General features: G+C 52.3%; 1 protein-coding gene across 2 annotated transcripts in view; it reads left to right on the top strand.

Annotated features, from left to right (window-relative positions):
- Nucleotides 1-16983, top strand: part of Dnah17 (dynein axonemal heavy chain 17) — a 119181-nt gene that overhangs the window by 15610 nt on the left and 86588 nt on the right. For both annotated transcript variants that reach the window (XM_036196601.1, XM_036196602.1), the window contains exons 14-24: nucleotides 2525-2633; nucleotides 3505-3608; nucleotides 4891-5031; nucleotides 6567-6710; nucleotides 9070-9252; nucleotides 11026-11280; nucleotides 12168-12337; nucleotides 12861-13083; nucleotides 14569-14685; nucleotides 14805-14891; nucleotides 16601-16753. In XM_036196601.1, coding sequence (XP_036052494.1) covers nucleotides 2525-2633; nucleotides 3505-3608; nucleotides 4891-5031; nucleotides 6567-6710; nucleotides 9070-9252; nucleotides 11026-11280; nucleotides 12168-12337; nucleotides 12861-13083; nucleotides 14569-14685; nucleotides 14805-14891; nucleotides 16601-16753 — 1686 coding nt within the window. The remainder of the gene's footprint in view (nucleotides 1-2524; nucleotides 2634-3504; nucleotides 3609-4890; nucleotides 5032-6566; nucleotides 6711-9069; nucleotides 9253-11025; nucleotides 11281-12167; nucleotides 12338-12860; nucleotides 13084-14568; nucleotides 14686-14804; nucleotides 14892-16600; nucleotides 16754-16983) is intronic.

The following is a 16983-nucleotide window of genomic DNA, read 5'->3' as shown; positions in this document are numbered from 1 at the left end:
GGATGTGCCAGAGGCAGCACCGAGCACAGGGATGTGCCAGAGGCAGCACCGAGCACAGGGATGTGCCAGAGGCAGCACCGAGCAATGGGAAGAATGGCAGGAGTGCCCAGTGCTGCCTCTGCTGTGAGGCGACACACTAACAGATGCCTTACAGAATGGCCCAAGTACCCCAAGTACTGACAGCGCCAGGCATTTCTGTGCCGCCCTAGATGCCGCTGAAGCAAAGGCTTAGAGTGTGAGCGGATTCCGGGGAGGCTAGGCTGCAGGAGCCTGGGGCACCTCTGCTTGTGACTTCCCTTTGGTCAAAGCTGAAAGGGAGAGCCGGGTTAGAAATACCACACGCTCACACACACACACACACTCCACTCAGCAAAGAACTGACGGTGGCTGAGCTGTAACTGAGATGTGTTCAGCAGAGTGATCGGTCAGGTGCAGTGACACATCGGTGAGCCAAGCATGTAGAAAGCGGACTCAGCAGGACTGCTGTAGGTTCAAGCCCCGCTTAGGCCACAGAGCAACACCACATCTCAAAGAAAAACAAAAAGTGCCACCCACTATAGGACTACCACACAGGAGGTGGAGGCAGGGGGATTGCTGTGGGTTTGATGCTAATTTGGGCTGCAGAGTGAGACACTGGCTCAAAAAATAATAATAAAGGGCTGATGAAATGACTCAGTGGGGAAAGCGACTGCTCCTGAGCCTGGTCACCTGAGTGTGATCCCCAGGATCCACACAGTAGGTAGGAGAGAACTGACGCCTGCAGGCTGTCCTCTGACTAAGATGCATGTGTGTGCGAGCACCTGCATGTTCATGTGTGCGCACACACATGCGTGTACACACAGACACACACAGACACACAGACACAGACACACACACACAGACACACACACACACACACACACACACACACACACACGAGATGAAAGTTTCCATTATATTTTCAACTTCCCTGTTAATACTACACCTTTAAAATGCCAGAATCTTGTCTTACACGAACTTCCTGTCGACCCCACATGTTTTTCTTCACATCAGCTCTCTCCAAGCACACGGTCCTGACATAACTGGAACAGCACAGAGACAGGGTGATAGAAGCCACAGGTTCATGTGCTGGACAGTTTCATGTCAACTTGACACAAGCTAAAGTCATTCAAGAGGAAGGATCCTCAATGGAGAAAATGCCTCCATAAAAATCAGGCTGTAGGCAAGCCTGTAGGGCATTTTCTTAATCGGTGATTGATGGAGGAGGTGGTGCCATCCCTGGGCTGGTGGTCCCGGGTTCTATAAGAGACAAGCTGAGCAAGCCATGGAGGGCAAGCAAGTAAGTAACAGCCTTCCACGGCCTCTGCATCAGCTCCTGCCTCCAGGTTCCTGCCCTGCTTGAGTTCCTGTCCTGACTTCCTTCCATAATGAACATTGATGTGGAAGTGTAAGCCAAATAAACCCTTTGCCCCAACTGAATTTTTGGTCATGGTTTTTCATCACGGCAATAGAAACCCTCACTAAGAGAGGTGGTAAGCATAAACAGGTCTGTAGACTGTACCCAGGGCAAAAGATTTTTCTACAGCAACCTTGTCTTCTGGACAGAAGACTGCTGGGGCCCCACAGCGTCATCATGGACAGCCATCAGAAGCCAGCAGTTAGTATATAGGGCTCCCCTGAGATCCACCCACAGGCTTTGGTAACAGACACACTGATGAGATGCCTGCCCTATGACATTCTCTCAGGACTCATCCTCCCAGGAAAGGCTCCACCACTGGGAGGGGTCGCTGTCCTGTGTGCCACAGCGAGACCCTGATGCATGGCTCCCTCTCCCTTGGTTACTTTTGATTGTTTGGTTTTGTGAATTCACTTTTTCAGGGATCAACTACCCTTTGGGGTGTACAAGGCAGAGTGGGGCAGAAGCAGCGGGCTTTATGCTGTGGCAAACAGATTCACCACTTCTCCCAGACCCCAGCTCCCCCATGACGTCACTGGACTTCAGACTTAGATTCCTGACCCCGAGGAGATTTTGCAGCCAGAGTGTGCATTACACATCTGTTTCCCCTGCTGTCATCCTTTCTACTGCATGACATACATAATAGGAATGAAGCTTGTGCTTAACCTTTGGGTTAAGAATGATTTGAGGAGTCAGAGCCACCTGATATACAATTCAGTTTCTTTTTAGGATTTTATTTTCAATTGTGTGTGTGTGTGTGTGTGTGTGTGTGTGTGTGTGTGTGTGTACTATATTTATGTGGGTATCCTTGGAGGCATCAGATCCTCTGCAACAGGAGTTCCAGTTGTGAGCCACCTGACATGGGTGCTGGGAATTGAACTCGGGTCCCTCTAGAAGAGTAATGCACACTTTCAACCACTGGGCCATCTCTCCAGCCCCGGCGTGCAATTTAGAAACACTTCCAAGACAATACTGATTGTGGCTGGCTGGTTTGGTGACATAAGCACTCCTTAATGCTGTTAAATCCCAGGTTGTTTTAGACTCGAGATTTGGGACCAAACTCTTCATTCCACGGCCTTTCTTCTGCAGATAAAGACAACAGTGATGGACGTGGAATTTCCACTGATCAAGTCAGAGCTGGAAGCCATTGATGTCAAGCTGTTGAGCGCTGAAACGACGCTGTTCTGGAATGGCGAAGGTACCTAGGTCACCTTTGTTCTGAGAGTCTATGTGTGCAGCACCTGTCCTCTGATGCTCTGGGGTGGACACTTCTGCCTCCAGGCTCCAGAGAGTTGCTTGAACTACGGTCATCCATCTTCTTGCCCAGGCCACAAAGCCTGCCCATGTCACTCACAGAACTGGGCAAAAACCCCTGGGGAGCTGCTGAGGGTCCAGCCCTTTCCAGATGGGGTCCCTGGAGGCCTGGCCTTCCTCATGTAAGTCAGAAGAGAAGACATATGGTCTCTGTTGTTCAAGGCAAATGCTGGAGGAGAAGGCTGTGGAGTGGCAGGTTCTCCCTCCCTCCCACCAGCAAATGGAGCCATGACCCTAACTCCCCCTCCCCCAACCCTGAGTGTCCCCTGAGGTCTTGATGAGCCACCTGCTGGTACTTCCTTCCTCCTGAGACCTTTGCTGTGCCTTTCCAGACCCACCATGCGCCACTGTCTCAGCTGGAAGATGGGACCAAATGTCACCACGTCTATAACATGCAGGCCCCTTTTCCTGCAGAAAGTGGCTACATTTCTTCCCTCACCCTCCTGCCACAGAGTGTAGCCCTTCTCCTACTGCCCCAGGCCCTGGCGGCTTTGTGCAGGTGCCCCGTCGCCTCTTCCTGCATTCATAGTTGTGAAGGGGCTTCAATCCCAGGAGCCTGGGGTGAAAGTGAAGACAACCTACCACCACAGTGGCAGATTGTGAGTTCCTCCATTTCCCTCCAGGCTTCCCGCTTCACGTTCTAGAGCAGGACTGTAGGAGCAGGCCCACCGCACGGAGCACCCAGTCCATCTAAGAAGAGTGTGCATCTTTCTGGGTCCTTCCTGGGGTCAGATTGCTTGTGCTTTGTGTTGCAGGCGTGTTTCAGTACATCCAGGAGATGCGGGAGGTACTGTATAATCTGCAGAATCGGATGCAGAAAGCCAAGCAAAACATAGAAGGGATCAGACAAGCTATGCAGGTGAGCAAGCTGCCAAGGGCGAGGCACTGGGCCACATGGAGGCCTCTGGCAGGTGCTGCTATGTGATGGGTGGCCAGGGAACTCCACTCGATGCTCTGGACAGTGATGCCAGTGTGCTCCCAAACCAGAAAGAACTGAGTCGCTCTGCAGAACTCACTCAGCTCCACACTGTTGCACTCAATAGCCTGTGCAGGCCCTGGCTGTGCCTTAGCTTGAAAAACACTTGTGGCTGTGTTCAAAGGGAAGTTGTGAGTGAGTGTGCATGTGTTTAGTGTGTGCAAGTGTGTGTACATACATATGCAAGTGTGTGTCTGTGTGTGTGCACACGTGGAGAATGGAGGTTGATATCAGGTGTCTTCCTCAATAGCTTTCCATCTTATCTTTTGAGACAGGGTCTCCTGAACCTGGAGCTCACTGGTTGACTAGTGTGGCTAGCCAGTGAGTTCCAGGATGCAGCTGCCCCCGCCCCCAGCTCTGGCCCTCACTGGGCTTACAGACATGCACCATAGCACCCAGTTTTTATACCGGATCTGAGTTGAGGGCCTCATGCTTGAACAGCAAGCGTCTTTTCCTCCCCACGCCAGAAAATCTTCTAAAAAACCTTTCCTCCCATAAATTCTCAGTTGTATAATTTTATTATATGTTTAAAGCAACCACGCATCCACACACAGACGCATGTGCAGGGCCCGGGGGAAAGGCAGCTCTGAGCTAAGTGTATTCATCCTGAAGTGCTCAGGATGCTGACTGGGGGTCTTGAGGTTGAAGCCCACCCAGGTGTATGCAGGAAGACCCCTCCTCAGAAAAACAAACAGCGGCACTAGCAACAATAGAAACCAAAAATGGGAGGCTGGAGAGACAACTCAGAAGCTAAGAATACTTGCTACTCCTGCAGAGGACCTGGCTTCTGTTCCCAGCACCCACATCAGGTGGCTCACAACCACCCCTAATTCTAGTTCCAAGAGATCCAATACCCTCTTCTGTTCTGCGGGGACTACATACTTGTGGTGTACATATAGACACACAGGCACACACATCTACAGATAAATAAAAAATAAAACTTAAAAACAGACGGAAGAGCAAAGTCACCACTCAGCACTGTTTTATGTTTTGAATTCAGTTTCCACTTGAATGCCATGCCCCTCAAGAACTTAGCTCAGGGTGCTCAGGGTGTACAGGGGAAGGCTGGCAAGGGACAAGGAGGCTTATGTCCCAGAGGACACGGAGGAGGGGCCAGACCAAGTGTATCATTTCTAAAAGGGCCGGTGTTGTGGTTTCCCACCAGGAGTGGTCAGCCAACCCCCTGTTTGAGAGGAAGGACAATAAGAAGGAGGCCCTTCTGGACCTGGATGGCAGGGTAGCCAATCTTAACAAGCGCTACGCCGCTGTTAAGGACGCTGGCGTGAGAATCCAAGCCATGGTTGCGGTAAGGAGACCTGGGCGGGAGCGGGGAGGTAGCAGAGGCGGGGTCTTTTGGAAGCTGCTTGTTCTTTGTAGAGGGGAGAGAGAGGAGGCCTCACTGAGCATTTTATTCAGATGACAGATGATGAGTGTACTAATAACCATAAAATCTATTAGCTTTCATAAGATGACCTGAGCCAAGACAAACTGGCTGTCTTCACTGAGCTCCAAAGCCTGATCCTGTTATGTTCTGTCCTCTGTTTCAAGGTGACCAGAGCACCACCAACCCCTGCACTATAGTCCATATGGACTGGTGATATCTTCACCCTAGGCCAACAGGGACAGGCTGCTGTGTGTTTGTGTGATCCTGCATGGGTTTCCCACCCATAAATGTGCACGGTGGACATATGAGGTCTGAGGAACTCTCCCATGTGTGCGCGGCACATCACAGCCAGTGGGCAGATGGGTTACATGCCTGCTTTGCCACCTGGAAAGTGGGTGTCTTTGATAGACCCCCAACAGAAGGAGCTAGGCTGAGTAGATGGAGGCCAGAGAGCCAATGAGAGCAACCTCACCTGTTCCAGCTTCAGCAAGACAGCGCTGCCCAGGTGCCGGGCTTTGTTACCACGTCCATCCACTGTGGTGACAGCTACTTGAACCATTCCTTTCTATCCCACACTAAAGTTTCCAGAGACTCTTATCTCCTCTCTCCTTTGCCTGAGAACACAGGCTGAGTTACACTCATCTTTGTGTTCACCCGTAGCACTCAATGTCTCATAGATTCACCCATTTGGCCCTCTTCCATCTATTACATACTTCTTCATCCACCCATCCTTCCCTTCATCTACCCCTTTATTCATCCTCAACCTAACCACTCATGTATCCATCCATCCAACCACCTATTTATTTACCTATCCATCTACACATCCATCTACCCACCTATCCACCCACTTGCTCACCCACTCTTTTATTCATTCACCTCCCACCCAGCTGTCTTCCCATCAATGTTTCTATCCATACATCCACCCACCCACCCATCGACCCATCCATCCATCTGTCCATGCCCTGTGCACTGAGCCCTTTACCACTCTGACCCAGATACTGTCAAGCATCAAAGATGCAATTGCAGAAAGGATAATTGAAGCTCTTTGTCACAAAGATGGTCATCAGAGGAAGATACAGACCAAAGACAAGATAATTCACAGTTGTCCCTTGTGCTGTAGCAGCATAAACAGCAGGTTGCTTAAGAGAATGTGGGTGAGGTCAGGGATGGGAATCCTGACCCAAGACCAATAGTGGACGCTCAAGGACAGCCTTTAGGAGGAGGTGATATCTGAGCTGAAAACTAAAAGATTTATACCTTACAGGAATGGGGGGAAGCCCCCTGCATGAAGCCTTCTATGAGAAAGAGCCCAACACATTCCAGGGGCTTAAAACATCTGCTTTGAGTGACCCTGAACTTAACAAAGTCAAGGATGACGCATTCTGTCCTGGGCTAGGCAGAACAGAGAGCTAAGTGTGCATCAGTAAAATCACAGCCAATGGTGTGCTTCCACGCAGGAAAATGCAGAACTGTTCAGAGCGGATACAACCAGCCAGTCCTGGAAGGATTACGTCAACTATATTGACAGCATGGTCTTAGATGAGTTTGACCGCTTTGTCCGCAAATCTCTAAATTACTTAATGGACAACATGACTATGGACGTAAGTTATTGGTGTGTGTGTGTGCATGAGAGAGAGAGAGAGAGAGAGAGAGAGAGAGAGAGAGAGAGAGAGAGAGAGAGAGAGAGAGAGAGAGAAGAGAGAATCTGTGTTAGAATCTGTGCTTTTGATTTGCTTGAGGAAAAAGCAGGCAGTTTTGTGGATTAACAGATTTAAAGTCTGTTTGTGGTGGCCAGCTTGCTGTGGTTTTAAAATTAAAAGTCCTGCATGCCAGAGAACACCCCCAATTGCAGGCCCTCAGGATGACAATCGCCTTAGATCTGCCATAACCCAAATGCACCTTAGGGTACCTGAACAGGTCTGAGAAAAAGCTCCCACCTTGCTGCCAGGCGATGCCAGTTACCCCTGTTCCCATCTCATGATTATGGCAGAGGGACTCTTCCCAGTAACGTCAGTGGCTAAGCTTCACCTCTGTGTAACCAAGGTGTGCCAGTGAGTCTCACTGAGTCGTGTTCTCTAAGGGGAGGATGCCTTCCCTCCCATGCCTTGTTACAGTGTGACAGAACACCTGAGAACTCAAAAAGTAACTTCAAAGAAGAAAGATCTAGTTTATAGATCACCATCTCAAAGTTTCTGATCCATTGCTTCTGGGCTTTGGTGAGCGGAGCCCCATGGCAGGGAACCCATTGACGGAGCAAAGTTGCTCAAATCATGGCAGCCAGGAAGCTACAAATCCATCAACAGATTAGTCCATTATTGAGGTCAGAGTTCTCATGGTCCCATCACTGCTACACCAGGACCAGGCACCTAAGCTCCTGGGCACATTTCAATTCTCAACTGTAATAATATAACAGTTCCCAAAGGATCCTGACGCTGCCCGTAGGGGAAGGCAAAGACCCACCCAGCCCAGGACAGGGTGGCAGCATTGAGAGGGTCTCCCAGAAGCCACAGAGGGCAGATGGGTCATGTGCAAACCTGGCACACTTCTGCACTTCTGGTCAGTAATTGTCTTGCAGGTTGGGTGAGTTACAGACAATAGGTGTATACACAGCTCACAGTCTAAGATCAGCGAGGGGCCCTTCTGGAGCCGGTCTTTTTTAAAAATATATTTATTTATTAAAATCTTTTCCATTTTACATACCAGCCCCAGTTCCCCCTCCCTCCCCTTCTCCCGCCTCCTCACCTCCCTCCCACTCTGCCCACTTCCACTCCTCAGAGTGGGTAAGGCCTCCCATGGTCGTCAACAAAGTCTGACATACCAAGTTGAAGGAGAGCCTAGCCCCTCCCCATTGTATCAAGGCTGAGCACCACAGGGAATGGGCTCTAAAAAGTGGAGCAGATCTTAATTTTGTATAATTTCATGGAGGAAGTAGGAAAGGCCCAAAGGTACAGACTTGCAGCTCCAAGCCCACTGTAGTCAGATCCCACCCTCGTGACTAGAATTCTGCCCATCTCATGGGCTTATTGGAAGAGTCGTGTCAACCACAGCTAAACAAATTGCAGACCTAAAATTCTGTTGATGCAAGTAGGCATTGCTCCCGATCATGAGGTTCACAAAGCAACCCCACACTGTTGCTGCATGTCAGTGTTAAAGATGACAAGGTGTCATTCACAGCAGCAGAGCAAGGGGAGTCGCCACTAAAAACACAAAGCCCCCCCGCCCCCAACACTGACAGAGAGTTCCCAGTGGCCATAGCCCCATGGCTCCATAGCAGGAGCCAGCCTCTACATTAGTGTTCAGAAAAGCCTGGTCATCCTCCATGATGACTGACCATCAATAGCCTGTAGGGCTTCTCAACACTAGTAAATAGCTCTCCTTGGCATAGAGAACTTGGGGAGCCCAGAGTCTATCTGTCATGGGTCTGATGGGACCTGAGTCTGAGGTGGCCACAGAAAGGACAGGCTAGCCACTTACAGGCCATGGCATATAACCCAAGAGTCCCTGGTATAATGGAAAGAGCCCCAAAGTAAACCTTGATAGATCTCCTGGTAGGGCTCGTACCCTGTGGCTTTGCAGCCTCACCAGAGGCATCCAGACATAGACTGGCTGCAGGCACGTGGGAATATGAGAACTTACCTAGCTACATATTCTCTGTCCTCATGGTAGCTAGGAGTGATGGGTGGTCACTGTCTCCATCCTATAAAGCGATGATACTGGCTCTACGTGAAGTGTCTTTCCCAAGGCCAGGCAGCTGGTGAATGGCCGCCCTGAGCTCAGCGATCTGCCTCCTCACATTCTTCCCTAGCCTGTCCTTGCTGGCCTTGAGCCCACGGCTATGCACCTGGCTGAAGTGGTCTGAACCAGCAAGAGCTAGCCACTCATTAGCTAGAGCCTTGAATGGGCGCCTGCGCCTCCTTTAGCAGCAGCTTGAGACACTGAACCCCCAATGACTAATTCCAGGAGAGTGTTGCTCCCCTGTTTGAGATCCGCATGGAGTTGGATGAGGAAGGACTGACTTACAACCCGTCTCTGGAGATGGGCGAAGAGGACGGCTTCCTAACGCTGATCGAGGGCCTGATCAATGACCTCTACAATGTGGCCAGGCTCATCCCTCGTCTGGCCAAGGGCAGAATTAACTACAAGGTCAGTCTGCCACCGTTTTGCCTTTCCCCGCTTGGGTACCAGCTGGTAATGGCCTAGCTTGGCAAAGCCTGATGCCGACAGTTCAGAATGCGATAAAGAGTTTGTGGTTGCTGTCTGATTGGTCCCCAGTCGGGAAGAGAGCAATGGATGCCGGGACTCAGCCGGCTTTCTCCCTGATGCTTTAGTCTGGGAATGGTGCCTCCTGCATTCAGAGTGGTTCTTCACACCAGAGTTCAGTCACTCTAGGAGTTTTCACAGCCATACCCAGAGATGATTCTAAACCCAGCCAAGCTGACCACGGAGATGCCATCTGCCACCTCCCACACCCATCGGATCTGAGCGTGTTGATTGTTGAGTCTGCTCAGATCCTGGGTACGGTAAAACACAAAATGGAGAGTTTCGGTGTCGACCCCAGACTGGAGCCATTGGATGGCCTATCCCTGTTGAGTAGTAACAATGATCCAGGCCCGGGAAGCAATCTTGATCAGAGCATCCCTGTGAGGCTGGGGCACTGTCTCCACTCTGGTCTCATTTAAGCTGACAGAAGCCAGTCTTTCTGTGGGTGCACGCTGAACTTTTGAGTGCCTACTGGTGGCAGCCAGGATGAGGGCAAGGGGATACAGGCGATGTGAAGGGGATGTCAGGTGACTTTTCCTGGGGAGACATAAACAGATGTGTGTTCATCTCAGATAGAGTACCAACAGTAACCCTGATCAGTGAACCAGTGAGTTTCCTGGGGTTCCTGAGCGAATTGTGGGTTGCTCAAACGCAGCTGTACCACCAAAAAGGCCCTCCCAAGTACAGGAGACAAGTCACAAAAGTTGCATCTCTGAAGCAACTTGCAGGAATTGCAGGCAGCCCTCTCAGAGTGTCCCCTTGCCTGCAGTTACTGCTCAAATGACCTGAGGACCAGCTTTGAATCCTGTAAGTGTCAGGAGTTCCCTGGTCCTTGTGAGTTTCCTCTGCTTCTTGAGTCCTGGGGGAGCCTCCTTGGAGAAGGAGTGTTTGATTCTTGAGCATGGTAGCTACACAGCATGGAGGCATTTCCTTCTCTAGGTTTCTGCCTCATTGGCACTGTCCAGTGGTGTGGGTTCTCTGATAACAAGCAGCTGGAAGGAGGTGTCTTGTGTGTGCAGGGCAGGGGGAAGGATGTGTGTGCACATGTCTGTTTTTGTTAGAAGATTTAAACTTGCATGATGAGAACCAGTGAAGGATGAAAGGCATCAAGATCAAAATAAAAATGAAACTTAACAGAAATCGTTAGACATGTAGAAATGTACAAAAACAGAATACCGCTTTCCCTGTCGTTACTAGCCAGAAGCAGGGCTTCATCTGGGAGGGAGTTTGAACCACAGATCTTCACAGAATGTAATGAGGAATTTTAATACCTCAGAAATGGCCAGGTGCAGATCTGATCAGTTTTCATATATCATAGATAACATCTACTGAGATTTTCTGGGTTTGTTATTATTGGACAGATGTCCACTCCCACCTTAAGCAGGCCACGTGAGCCCTGGCTGTGTCTCTATTGCCCTTCCCAGCACATGTCACACAGCCAAAGTCTGTACAAATACAGAATGGAGGAGCTGGCACCCAAGTCACCTTGGGGTTGGACAGACCAAAGTCACCCTTACCAAAACTTCTACCAAGAGGGCACTGCACGCTGACAGGCTCCCCATCCGGGTTACTCAGCAGCACTTTCACCCATAGAGAGCTACTCTCGTGGGCTGGGAGCAAATTCCCCATCCATTGTCCCCACTCCCCTGCCTGCAGACAGACCTGGAAGACACAACGGACCTCATAGAGATGCGGGAGGAGGTGTCCAGCCTGGTCATCGGGGCCATGAAGGTGGCTGAGGAGTACCAGGACTCCTTCGAGAGGTACTCCTACCTCTGGGTAGACGATCTTCAAGAGTTTATGAAGAACTTTCTCATCTTTGGGCACGCTCCCACCCTTGAGGAGCTGGACACCCGGATGGACGACACCATCCCCAAGACGCCACCCACCCTGGCTCAGTTCCAGCAGCAGGTGTGTGTGCTGTCCCCCACGCCCCAGTCATCCTCTCCTGCATCTTCTGGTAGATGACCTCGGGGCCTGATTTGAAACCTGGGAGGCATAATTACAACGTGGGTGTTACTGTGGCTCGGGGCTGGTGAGGCCCGGAGCGGTGTGTGCCATACCGAATCACACCACATGGAGGTGCACTAGTGTCCCAGGACTCAGAGCAAGGTTGGGCTGTCGTTTGCCGGCTGTGGCTGGCTCCTCTATGCCAAGGCTCTGGAAGAGCCTTCAGCAGGTTCTACTAAGCTGGTAGTGTGAATGGCTTCAGTCAGCTTGGTGAGGGTACTGTGCTGAGCTGGCTGGTGTCCTGTCCTGTGTGACTAGGACAGGGGACTGTTGATCCTGAGCATTAGACTCCATGAGAGCCCAGTAAGAGGTGGTTGGGAGCCCCACACTCAGGCTGGCTCCAGGCAAAGGCTTGTTGTCTAGGAATCAGCCTCCAGGGTCAGCAAGGGCCCAGGTGTCAGAGCATCAAATCCAGAAAATGAAACGGTCCCTGAAGATCTCCACATTGAGTGATAGGGAACCACCACCCCCACACCCTTGCCCCCTGCAAGTGAGAGGAAGCCACACAAGAATGGGATGGCCCAGAGTGGGCAAGCACTCCCGTGAGTTGAGGGGCAGCCTTTGGGAAGCCCGGCTGTTGTCCCCCAGTCCCATCCCCCTCTGTCTGACTGTCCCCTTGTAGAGGAGGAGCAGAAGGCACCCTGGGGTGTTGGGACAAGGACAAACGGGTGGTGTAGTGGTCCTGGCACCCTGGGCCACCTGGCTGCCCTTCACAGCCAGACAGAGAGCAGTGCTGGTCTCGGGGAAGGGTGGCCGTGGCTGACGGAGCCTGTGGCTGTGTTGGGTAGATCGACTCCTATGAGAAACTGTACGAGGAGGTGTCCAGGTGTGAGAACACCAAGGTTTTCCACGGCTGGCTGCAGTGTGACTGCCGACCCTTCAAGCAGGCCTTGCTCAACACCATCAAGCGCTGGAGCTTACTGTTCAAGCGACACCTGAGCAACCACGTCATCAGCAGGTGAGGCTGCACCCCACTGTTGTAACACCCAAGTCTGTCTGGGACCCCTGGACAGACTGGGAGAGAAACCGGGGCCTTGGTGAGTGGGGCCTTCCACCTCTGTCTGTGGCTCCGTGTGTGGCCAGTGTGGGCCAGGTAAGAGGGTGAAGCCAGAGGGGAGGTGAAGTACCCCTCAAGCTCCGTGAGGGAGCCTTGGGTCTGGCAGGAAGGCTGCCGGAACAGCCCAGCAGTAATTGTAGCACCAGATTCAGCCACAGCAACAAGAGCATGTTGTCCAGCTGAGCCCATCTGGGAGGCCCGCTGGCCACTTCGAGCTGTGGCTTTAAGGTCTGGCTCGGGAATCAGCCTGCTCTAAGGTGATAGGATCTTTGTGACACCTAGACTGAGGGGACCATATGGGGCCAGTGGCTGTCCCTCTCCTGGTGGTGCCTTGCATGGCAATCTAGTGTCCTTACTAAGCTGACATTGAGATAGCACCCAAGGAGGAGCTGAGCCCCTCACAGAGAGTCCCCTTGTTCTGCAGTCTTGCTGATCTGGAAAGCTTCATGACCATCACTCGATCGGGCCTAAAGAAACCTCTCAAGGAGGGGGACTATGATGGGTTGGTGGAGGTGATGGGGCACTTGATGAAAGTCAAGGAGAGGCAGGTGGCCACCGACAGCATGTTTGAGCCCCTGAAGCAGACCATCGAACTGCTCAAGACCTATGGGGAGGAGATGCCAGAGGAGACCCACTTGAAGCTACAGGTAGGTCCTGGCGGGGCTGAAGAGGAGTGTTCTGCCAGGTCACCGCAGGCTCCACACCCGCCAGACTCTGGATTCCCAGAGGCAGGAGACGGAATCCTCCTGGAGAACAGGGCCAAGGTGGTCCCCGAGGCCGGGAATATCCTACTGATGGTTTCATGGGGTTAACACCATCTCCATGTCCCTCATATCCTCCTGAGTGTGGAGTCACTCCAGGTGGGTGTGAAAGCTGATGGAGACCAGGGCGGAGAGAGCCCCTGGAGATTAGTGGATGAAGAAGGGACCAGAGAGCCCTGCCATTCACTGCTCATATGACATCTGTTGTCAACATGAAAGAAGTCTATGCTATTGGGCTATAGGCTTAGCAGGATGGGGGAAGTCCCTCTGGGGGACCTCCAAGGAGGTCTTGCCTTCTGCCATCTCCTCCCAAGCCCATCAACTAACCTCCCTCCTTCCCTCCCTCCCTCCTTCCCTCCTTCCTTCCCTCCCTCCCTGTTCAGCTGCACCAAGTCCATTCCCCTGCAACAACTCTAGCCACTGTCCAGACCCAGGCTCAGGAGTAACAAGGGACAAGGAGCCGCAGGTCCGTGGCCCTGTGCTGTAAAGGGCCCAGAGTTGGTTGGGTCTGAACCTTAAGCAACAGGCTTGTGCCTGCCCCAGCCACCCTGTTCAAGGTCCAGTTGATGCCATAAGGGCTTGATGCATGTAGCCAGTTCCTAGGGGCTCCCAGGCCTTGCAAGGGGGCAGCTGGGGTGGATGGGAGCCACATACGGCAGGCTGAGCAGGAATGCCTCGTCCTTCTCAGGGAGGCTCGATGGCCTGGATGTTACCACCTGTGTTCTAATTTCAGGTCCTGGGTCCTTAGCCTGACGGTGGGACATACACACACCTCTGCTTGGGTAAAAGGCTTCAAACTATACACTGGTGCACAGGCACACATGCACAAATGTACACGCAGATGCTCATGTGCACAGATGTGCATATAGGCACTTACACAGGCACACACATGCACACACGTGCACACATGGATCCATACACAAGTGCACACACATGCACGTGTGCACAGTGTACAACGTAGACAGGTTCAGGCTGCTGAACACGATGAGAGGGTAGAGAAAGTTCTGGTTGGCAAAGGACACAGAGCCTTCTCGGTCCACCATTCTGGGGCTGAGTGGGACAACATGAGCACTTTGTACCACTTTAGAAGTCTCTCCTGAGCCTACGGTTACCTCACGGGAGAGGGTTTAAAAAGGGAGAAGCAAGGGGAGACACCCTGGATCCAGTCCCCAGCACCCACACGGCAGCTCACAACTGTAACTCCAGTTCCAGGGGACCCGACACCCTCCTCTGACCTCTCCAGGTGCTGCATAAATGTGGTACACATATCTACATGCAGGCAAACATTCAGACACAGTAAATACTTAAAAAGAGAAAAAATAACTCCAAGACAAAACGGGAAGAGACCTCCCTGGCCTCTGCCTCCCTCAGGAGCTGCCGGAGCAGTGGACCAACACCAAGAAGCTGGCCATTCAGGTGAAGCAGAATGTGGCACCCCTCCAGGCCAATGAGGTTAACATCCTGAGGCGCAAATGTCAACAGTTTGAGGTAGCCTGACAGGTGGTGGAGGGGAGGGGGAGGGGGAGGGGGAGGGTGTGCAGTGGGCTTGGATGCTCTGAACCAGGCATGCCAGGTGCCCCCCCCCCCCCCCCCCCGCTCTCTTATAGCTCAAGCAGCACGAATTCAGGGAAAAGTTCAGACGTGACGCCCCCTTCTCCTTCAGTGACCCCGACCCCTACAAGTCTCTGAATAAGGTACCTAAGCACTGTGGTGAGATCCCCGTGGTGGCCCTGGGAACCTCATGGAGTGCTGAATTGGAACATGGTTTAAATGAAACCACCCTCAGGCCAAGCATGTGCGTGCACAGGACTCGTGTGTGTGTGTGTGTGTGTGTGTGTGTGTGTGTGTGTGTGTACATGTGTAAGTGTGGAATCAGGAACCCCCTCCTAACCACACAGCCTGTGCTCTACCACACTGCTTAGAAAAGCTGCTCCAGGGGCACCACCTGTGGCCATATGGGTGTCCTGCAAGAATCACAGGCTGCCTTTGTCACGCTCATCCCCAGCTGTCTTCCCATGAAGCAGTTTCCTGTCACCTGGACTCAACTCCCGTCCCCTCCTCTCTCCCATCCAACCAGCCACCAGGTGTTGCCTATGTCTCTACTCTGTGCCCAAATGTTAGAGTCCAGACCCTGGGGACCTCAGCTCCCTGGGCAGATGTGAACCCTTCCTCTGCCCTGAGCTCCCATTCTTATTAAAGTCAGGTCTCTCCTTTCCTTCATACCCATTTCAGACGTCACTCTCCCCGAGTCACAATCTCGATGCTACTTTTAAAGCAATCCCATGTCGTTTTTAGTAAGATGAGATATGGAATGGAAGAGACGGGTGTTGGGGGATGGATCCCTTCAGGGACTGAGGCATCCATCGGGCTCCCGAGAAGTATAGGCAGGAGGGTCAGGAGTTCAAGGGCAGCTTCAGCTACAGAGAAGGTTTTGATCATCCTGGGCGACATGAGACCCTATCTCAAAAAAATAATTTAATGAATAAAAGTCAGCGTAGACACGTCACAGCCTACACAGCCTAGGAAGTGACCTACCTAGGGGTGCAGGGAATAAAGAAATGACACACACACAGACAGGAAAGCTGGGTTCAGATGATGACACAGCCATCCAGAAACTCAATGCACTTATTGTATCGTCTGAATCCAGGAGGCGGGTTTATTGTAAACAGCCGAAAGAAGAGATCAGTCTAGCATCATCTCAGTAGAGGGTCCCTGTGTTCACAGTCTCAGGCTGTGGACATCTGGGAGGGAGCTAGGGTTGATATTTTCTGTGGGGGTCCACATCACAAGATGTGACCTTGTGGGGTTCACATCTGCCCAGCAAGCTGAGGTCTGCAGGGTCTAGACCCTGGAATGGGTGCAAGAGGCCTGTTGAGCTCAGAGCTGACCCAGGCTCTGAGAACCCCATGTGTTCCTGCCCTGGGAGGATCTACCTAGGCTTGGGCAAGATGACCAGGCCATGGCCGTGGACCTGGGCATCGGATACTGACAGTGAGAACAGGGTTAGGAGCTTATCTTTACCATCTCCCTGAGCCTGACTTTGGAAAGGCCTTGCCATGTCCCTGGGTCTGAGGCACTGGGGCCCTTGCCATGGCTGTGCCCATGCCAACAACACACATTCCCTCAGGACTTCATGCACTCCCACACAGATCTGAGTCTGGAGAGGCAAGCTGCCTCTTACTACATCCCAGAGTGAGGGGTATCAGAGAGGGCGGCTGCCATCTTGGCTGGAACACTGGTCCACCAAGGGATGGGAAGTTGCGGCTGAGGACAGAGAAGATTGGTTGTGACATGGTCGAGAAAAGAGACCAAGAAGGCAGAAATGGGGTCAGGGTGGGACACTCAGGTTTGGGGACACCCAGGCTGGGGCAGCCCACTGATGTCCACTCCCATCCCATCCCAGCAACAAAAAAGCATCTCGGCCATGGAGGGTGTCATGGAAGCGCTGTGCAAGTCTGCCAGCCTGTTCGAGGTCACTGTGCCGGACTACAAGCAGCTGAAGGCCTGCCACAGGGAGGTCCGCCTGCTGAAGGAGCTCTGGGACATGATCGTCATGGTGAGCCAGGCCAGGCCTTGCGGGGTGCAGGTGGGGACTCTGCAGGTGGTGGTGACAGCACCCAGAGGGACCTCTGGTTATAAAGACACAGCAGCATCTTCCCAAAGGACTCGGGCTGGGGTCACTTCCCAGAGGCCTTTGCAGTTGGACTTTGCTCTGTGCAATATCGCCTCCCTCTCCCCTCCCCCACCTCTCTTCCCTCCGACTCCTCCAGTCCTTCCTCTCAATAA

Source organism: Onychomys torridus, chromosome 8 (genome assembly GCF_903995425.1).
Source record: "Onychomys torridus chromosome 8, mOncTor1.1, whole genome shotgun sequence".
NCBI classification, from domain to species: domain Eukaryota; kingdom Metazoa; phylum Chordata; class Mammalia; order Rodentia; family Cricetidae; genus Onychomys; species Onychomys torridus.
The sequence above is the reverse complement of the archived record's forward strand: the minus strand, read 5'-3'. Positions and strand labels throughout refer to the sequence as shown.